This window comes from Barbatula barbatula (assembly GCF_947034865.1).
Source record: "Barbatula barbatula genome assembly, chromosome: 10".
Taxonomy (NCBI): Eukaryota; Metazoa; Chordata; class Actinopteri; order Cypriniformes; family Nemacheilidae; genus Barbatula; species Barbatula barbatula.
The window spans coordinates 19,199,823-19,207,385 of record NC_136773.1 but is presented as its reverse complement, the minus strand read 5'-3'; the positions used below and the strand labels follow the sequence as shown (position 1 = coordinate 19,207,385).

Below are 7,563 nucleotides of genomic sequence, written 5' to 3'. Positions count from 1 at the left end.
AAAAAAGAATTCATAAGGCAAAGTCAATGATTTGTAAAAGGCAGCTGTGTTAACGGCTGTAGGGTTCTAAGGGGAGTGGAGGGCCAGAAAAATATATATTTAAAGTTCTGAGCAGAGAAAACTAGTTTGCATATTGTGCAGTTCTAGTTTAACTTGAAGTGAGCAAAGGAGCTAAAAATATTACGGTTACTGTTGCCTGACAGCGAAAAGATTAAGTACGGTCCTTGCCTGGACAATCATATCTGTCTGTCTCCCTCTGCCCATCTGTATGAGATAATTTTACATATGTTGTGCATGTGTCCAGGTATATGACCATTAAATCATAGAATTCAGATTTACCTTTGTTTCCCAAATTCTGCAAAGGATATAAGTGAGTTACGAAACCATACAGTTGAGAAACAGAAGGACTATCCCATATCTAATAAACACATTATTACTTATAGATTTTAGTCAAGCACTTAATAAGGATAATTAAACCTACAATGACTTAGCATGACTACAGAATACAGTAGCTTGTGACTGTGGCATGAACAAGTTTCCAAAACCAATTTTAAAAAAATATTTAATATTCTTTCATTTATGTTTCTATTTTATTAATAGTGATCATTTAGTTGTTCCGTTTTTTTGCATGGTCTTCTGCATATTCTGCATTATATTATTCAACAGCTCATTTAAAATTTTCAAAGCTAGTGCCAAAAGTGTGCACAAAAACAACAATCAAAATCCAAATGATAATTTTTCCCTAGACATGTTTTTTTAATACTACAGTGTCTAAACTAAAATTGAATTTCAGTAACAAAATATTCTGCTGACAACTCAGCAAATGTCAGATGAAACCAAAAGCTGGTTTGATATATACTTATGATATAGTGTATTAGCCAACTTCAGACATCTGACCACAGTGCAAAAGTGACCACAGTTTCCTGGAGTAATACTTAAGAAATCTAAAAGCCCCCCAGAACATTTCCAAAAGGAGGAGAATGTTGTTTTGTTCCCTTAACATCAATTACGACCAGGAACATTCTGTTCCTTAAAACATCTTAACTCTCTCAAAAGATAAAGTTAGGGTGCGACCTCTGACCTGTTAAGTATTTAGGCAGCTGTAAACCTCATCATTTAAACACATTTGGTTGAGCAAAGAAAGAAGTGTCCAGTCTATACCTCTGTGAACTCTCGATGTAAAAATATTCCGTATCCTTTGTATATAATGAGCGATCTGGGAGGAACACTTTCAATCTTCTCATGTAAATATTTACTTTTATCTCCAAAATAATCACAAAAAATGCAATTACGACATGCATGATTCTGTGTTCCATTCTTAAGATTATGCACATATGCTTCGGTTAACTGATATTTCAATGACCATGGGCATACTTGGAATAACTTTCTAACCATAGTCTGTCAGCTGGGGGAGCTAACTGTCTGTCATACCATCACGTTCATTGGTCTTCGTCCCCTCTCTGGCCTTGCAGAGGAGTCGGTGGGTTGCAGGGATTCCAGGTCCTTGATCCACACTGGGGTCTTTACTGAGAACATTTGAGCCTGTGGAATTTCCTCTTGTGCAGTGTGCGAAGCTAAAGGATTCCTCAAGATCTGCTAAACAGCGAGGAGGCACGTTCACCTCCCTGTGCTCGTGAAAGAGACAGAAAATACACGAACACATGAAGCAGATTACATTTAGATGCACACTGTAATTATGATGGACATAGCAAGCAAACAGTAAGAGATTATAGATTATATTATATAACAGATTATATTATAGCCGTGCATTAACTCATTTATCACAATAATAACAATACTGTGATCATTTACTCACCCTCATGTCATTCCAAACATGAATGACTTCCTTCTGTGGTACACTGCTCTCTACAATGAAAGTGAATGGTGGGAGAAACAAACATTATATCTAATATCGTTTTTGTTTCACAGAGGGAAACATGGGAATTCTTGACAACAATTTTTATTATTTGTTGAAATATGGTTTTAAAAACAGGAACATTACAAATATTTATAATACAAGCATCAAGCTGTATAAACAAAACCAAGAATCCTTTGATTAACAAACCACAAAGAAACCAAAAAGGCAATAATGAGATTAAACATTATCTATCATTATTTTCCTTCTATGCTCTTGAAAACACAGGAAGAAATCAGAGAAGTTCTTTAAATAAACCAATAGTGGCGAAACACTGCAGTCTTGACTGCTGCCTGTGCTTCTTCCTCTTTCTATGACATTAAATTGAGCTGCCAAGAAGTCAGCTGCAGAACTAAAATATACCCTCTATTGTCTTCAATAAAAATAATCATTTTATGGCCTTTGTTAAAGCAGCATAATTTAATCCAAAATGACACATTATAATAAAAAAGGACAAAGGAGTAAGAGATGTCTAGGGATCTAAAGTCTACATAGACTAGTAGACTGCCTAGTGTAATATTACAGCTGTCTGACTGAAAATGCATCACTGTGAAACATTGAGAGAGCAAAGAACTTGTCAGTGCTGCCCTCTGCTGGATGTCACGAAAAATGCTCAGAACACCACTAACTTCTAAACCATTTGCATATATAAAACATTTATAACATTTTAATGAAGAAAAATGAGCATCAAAATTAAAAGGATTCAAATTGTCTGTTGATCATTTTAATTCAAAATTTTCATAATCTTTTTCCCATTTGAAAATACAAAAATTACAATACAACAAAACTGTTATGTGATCAATAATTGTAGATTGTCATTTGTTTATATAATTTTTTTTTTGTGGTTTCTGCATGTGTCAATGCATGCGGCAGGTTTACAAAGTGTTTTGAATACTGATGCAATTACGGTTATTTGGTTGCACTTTATTTGTATTAGTATGTACACATTAATTGTACATACATTGCACCTAGCCAACAAAATGCTGGTAAGTATGAGTACTTTATTGGTTCACGGTTAGTACCTAATAATTCAACAGTTACACAGCAAACTACTGTACATTGTACGTACATATTGAACATGCTACCGTTATGTTATACTGTAGTCTTTGCTGTGGGGTTTTGCAAAACTGGAAATGTACTGTAGTGGTGCTGATTGAAATACACAAACCATATTAAGACAAAGAAATAAAAGCAAAATGTATATATTGACATTGTAATACTCCAGTGTACAATTATGCTGGGAGTTTTTTGTCCAATATAATTTTCTGGAAGGAGAAAAAAGGTACTATAATTCCATAATTGCCAATATTTATGCAAGAATCTAATTAAGTGCACATGAATGTCTAATTCATAAATGGGCCTAAAAACTGGGGCACAACAAATTGTAGTATGTCACTTTGGAAACCGAAAATAGTACAGAGGAAACTCTGTAGTTAAACATAAGAGTGCATATGTGTGAGAAATGGTAAATGAAACATAAAGCTTTGTTGACACTGGAATGTGCAATAGACTGCTGGTTTAGAGAGCTGTCTCTTTAGATTCTGCCACTGATGTTGGAGGCTTAAAAGTCAAAATTTCAGTGAAGGTCAGTCCTAGGAAACAAGAAGGAAGAGACTGAAATTAATAAATGAATATATACTTATTTAGATATCTCTTTTGTGATCTCTATTTCCTATAGAATGACTGATAAGCTTGTTTGAATGTTTCAACAAGATGTCTAACCCAAATATCGCTATTGTTTTCAATTATGTGTGAAAAAACCCATTCCCCAGTCGTACTTTTCCATTGGTCCACTGACTGCTCAGCCTCATCCAATGAATGGTCATATGGTGGGGCCTCGGTCTCCTCCTCTGGTTCGTGAAACTCGGAGAAGTAAGGAAGAGCCAGACCTTCCGCTGCAGTTACTCTACTCTCAGGGTCCAAGAGCAACATACTGTCTAACACATTAATCGCTAAGAGGGAGGACAAAACAGAATCATGCAACTTATTTAAATTCAATATATTTATATGTATTATAATTTAATTAATCGCACTAAAATGTATCTTGGGCTTCAGTATGATCAGATTAAGTTAGACATAAACATCCAATTTCATTTTAGCAAGGTAATATTATTTAAAAATCAGTTTACCTTGTGGATTAACAGCTGGTAACAATATCCGAAGATCTCTCTTTTTAAGCTTTGGCAACTTTGCAATGTAATTTCTAGCCTAAAAAAGATATCACATGATTGTAAGTATGCATTATATTCCTAGTAAGTGTTCTACAGGCTAGTCTGAGTGAGAAAATAATTTAAAACACACATCTTCAGACTGCAATTTGGCAGTGAACTCTTTTGTGGGGGTGCCTGTAATCTTCATGATTTCCATCAGCTGATCCAGGTCTAAAGGAAAAGCGTCAAGGACTAAAATAACATGGGGATGGCCATGACATAAAAAGCAGCATTTATTACACCAAACTGCATTGGCAAAATATCTGCGAGCTGCGATTGGCAATTGAGGAAGGATACGATCGTTTCCTTTGAACAGTGGTTTTCCTAGCAGCATCTCTGCCATGATGCAACCGACCGACCAGATGTCCACTGAGGGAAATTTTATCAAACACAAACAAACCTCTGTATTATCAAATGTTTACCTGTCGACTGTATTTCAATAATCAATTGAATTGATTACAGGAGGGACCAGTAACCTGTGATGTGTAACTAACCTGTCTTTGTGTAATGCATCCAGTTAAGAATGACCTCAGGTGGTCTGTACCAGCGTGTCACGACATAGCCTGTCATTTCAGTGTCTGCTTGCCGCGCTAGCCCGAAATCCAGGATCTATAGCATTAAGTTCTCATTAATAAGATCAGTACTCATAAATAAAGTCATACAGCATGAATGTAGAGGACGCTACTGCATTAAACACATATAATACATTTGACACTATTATACATACACAGAATTAAATACCTTGAGCTCACATTCCTCATTTATTGCTAGATTGCCTGGTTTAAGATCCTGCGAGTTTCAAGAGACAATGTCAGTTGTTTTGCATAAAGAAACAAGACAAATTAAATATTAAACTTGAATTTGATATTTTATGTTTGGCCGTGCCTTGAGTTTTAGAGGAAAGAAAGGTGTAGACAGGAAAGAGAGGATCAGAACATGACTCAACATCTCAAATATGTCCATAGCATGCGGATAGACCGAGGGGTATAGAAACTAGGGGTGTATTTTTAAGATCCCTGTTGTTAAAAACAAACACCTTACCCTATGAATAATTCCAGCAGCATGGATATACTGTAAACATAAAGAAATCCATTATGATAATATGCTTAAGAGAGTGTTAGAACACAATACTAAAGCGGTACAATGCTCACTTTAAGCCCTTTCAGCATCTGATAAACCAGATACTGGACCCTGTCCTCTGTCATCCTCTCCATCTTCATCAATTTCCCCAGATCAGTGCCCATGAAGGGCATGACCAAGTAACTGTACAAAAATGAGAGGGTGTTAAATCAGGGCCTATGAATGAAAAGCATACTTGAGCTAATGATATGTTGTCACAGATCCCTTTGAAAGGGATACTGTAGTTCACACAAAATTAAAATTCTGTCATAATTTACTCACCCTTTTGTAATTTCAAACATCTGCAGAAAACAAAGTAAGATATTTTGAAAAGTGTTGTTAACCGGACCCCATTCACCTGCATTGGTTTTGTGTGCATACAATAGAAGTGAATGGGTGAAAATATCTTCTTTTTTTGTTCTGTAGAAGAAAGAAAGTCCTCGAGGTTTGAAATGACAAGAGAGTGAGTAAATAAGTTTAAAATCTTGTCACTGGTGAACAAAGGGTTTGTATATGAAACTCATGTTCCTACTGTACCAGTTGTAAATGATCACCAATGATCAGTGTGTACCAGGTGTAAAAGGCAGTAAATACTTACAAGTCATTAAATCTGTCGAGAGACAGGTCTGCAGTGAAAACGTCCAGGAGTCCGATAACCTATAATTAACAGAGAGACAGCGCTAAGCAAGTCTTAGCAAACTAAGCAAGGGAGAAAATCTGCAAACGTGTTAATTTAGGAAACCCTCAACATTCTTTGGTTTCCTACATTGTCATGCTTCATGTGTTTGAGCAGTCTGAGCTCCCGATAAGCTCTTTTGGCAAACAGGCCTGACTGAAATGGACGATGGAGCTTCTTGATGGCCGCCTTTGTCCCTGTCCTCCGGTCAAATGCATAGCTGAGGAGTAGAGTATCAGTTAAAAATGCTAATGCACTTACTGTATAACAGCACACGGTAGAATCCTGCAAGTCTAAATAAAAACAAATGAAGAGTTTGATTCCAAAATGAGAAAAACGTTTTTTATTATTTTAACATGTTTTTATGTATTTTTTGTAATTATGGCTTAAATCCAAACAAACCAACTGCAGGTTGATTTATGTTAATTGGAATTTACAATAAAAAAACATGATTTTTGAAAATGTTTATCTCAATTTGGAAACAAAATCTTCAAATATACCACTGTTCAAAACAATTTGAATAATAGCAAACCTAACAAAAAATAGAATAGAATTGAAATGTAAACATTAGAATTATGTTGTGTATGTTCTTTTAGCTGAAATATACACATTTTTTCTGAGCTTTTCTTCTTTATTTGGTTCACAAAATCCGTAATAACTTTGTAATAAAAAAAATTATACAGAACAAATATATTTTGTCTACATAACTCATTTTAGATCAAAATATTTTTGTAATCGCAAGAAAAACTTCATTAAAGTGAATCTGAAGAAGACAAAGAAATAAGTAATTTAATAAGTTAAACCATTTTTGATATAGAAAATATTACAAAAATAGTCACACTCATATTTTAAATAACTTTTTTTATTTGTTTAAGTTAGAACCAAAGTTGATCAAAATTTATGAGAGAGAGAGAGAGAGAGAGAGAGAGAGAGAGAGAGAGAGACCAAAAGCTAGTAGCGCACTCGTTATAAGGAAGTTCAGTATAAAACGTCAAAACGATGACAAGTTACGTTATGAACAGTCCACGCGCTAAACTATTTTGTTCACCTGACCGCAGCCTGGTTCGTTCATAGCTGCCATTTTATAACTATTCGCCAAATTGATGGTGATGTTTAATGGCCTGCACTTTTCCTTATCGAAACTACTTTGTTTTTATGATCATCTAGAAAGACACCTGGCATGCAACTATGTAACAGAAGCTGAAACACATTAACACTTTCGGGATCGTAATTACGAACTAACACGAAACTTTCACTTATGGTCAAACGCATGCACTCGTATTTTCAAAGATAGACCCCATGTTATGCAAGGTGGATATCAGGAAGTTGAGAAAATAAGACTCACTCACCATACTGTACCATAAGCTCCCGTCCCAACCTGTTTTAGATCTTTGTATCTATCCGGCACCTCCCAGACGGTTTTATTCACCTCTTGGCGATAATAGCCAGGTCTCGAGCGGGTTGTCATAGTTGTAAATACACCTTAAAATGTGTTACTTCGAGTGCCGTGATTTCCACGCTCACCTGAACACATATAAAAGCAGTATACCTGTGCACGTTCAGGCTGCGCGTGTGCGCGTAACCGCTCCCTCTACTGCGAGCGTGGCCGTGTGTTACGTCACCGAGACAAAACATTCAATAAC

General features: G+C 35.7%; 1 protein-coding gene across 1 annotated transcript; it reads right to left on the bottom strand.

Annotated features, from left to right (window-relative positions):
• Positions 1-1,942: 1,942 nt before the first annotated feature.
• On the bottom strand, positions 1,943-7,535 carry mapk12a (mitogen-activated protein kinase 12a). The gene is made up of 12 exons (XM_079465800.1): positions 7,270-7,535; positions 6,011-6,140; positions 5,843-5,901; positions 5,277-5,388; positions 5,167-5,196; positions 4,867-4,914; positions 4,620-4,734; positions 4,423-4,494; positions 4,217-4,296; positions 4,045-4,123; positions 3,694-3,867; positions 1,943-3,507 (listed from the first exon to the last, which is right to left on the bottom strand). The coding sequence occupies exons 1-12, from the start codon at positions 7,386-7,388 to the stop codon at positions 3,434-3,436; spliced, it is 1,092 nt and encodes a 363-aa protein (XP_079321926.1). The 5' UTR covers positions 7,389-7,535; the 3' UTR covers positions 1,943-3,433.
• Positions 7,536-7,563: the final 28 nt, after the last annotated feature.

Bases quoted from the DNA above. Each gene is read 5' to 3' on its own strand.
- mapk12a (XM_079465800.1), bottom strand. From the start codon at position 7,388: ATGACAACCCGCTCGAGACCTGGCTATTATCGCCAAGAGGTGAATAAA. The intron at 5,389-5,842 runs GTAAGTATTTAC...ATTTTTGTACAG, and splicing joins CTCGACAGATTTAATGACTT to TTACTTGGTCATGCCCTTCA. The intron at 5,197-5,276 runs GTGAGCATTGTA...TTATGTTTACAG, and splicing joins AGATGCTGAAAGGGCTTAAA to TATATCCATGCTGCTGGAAT.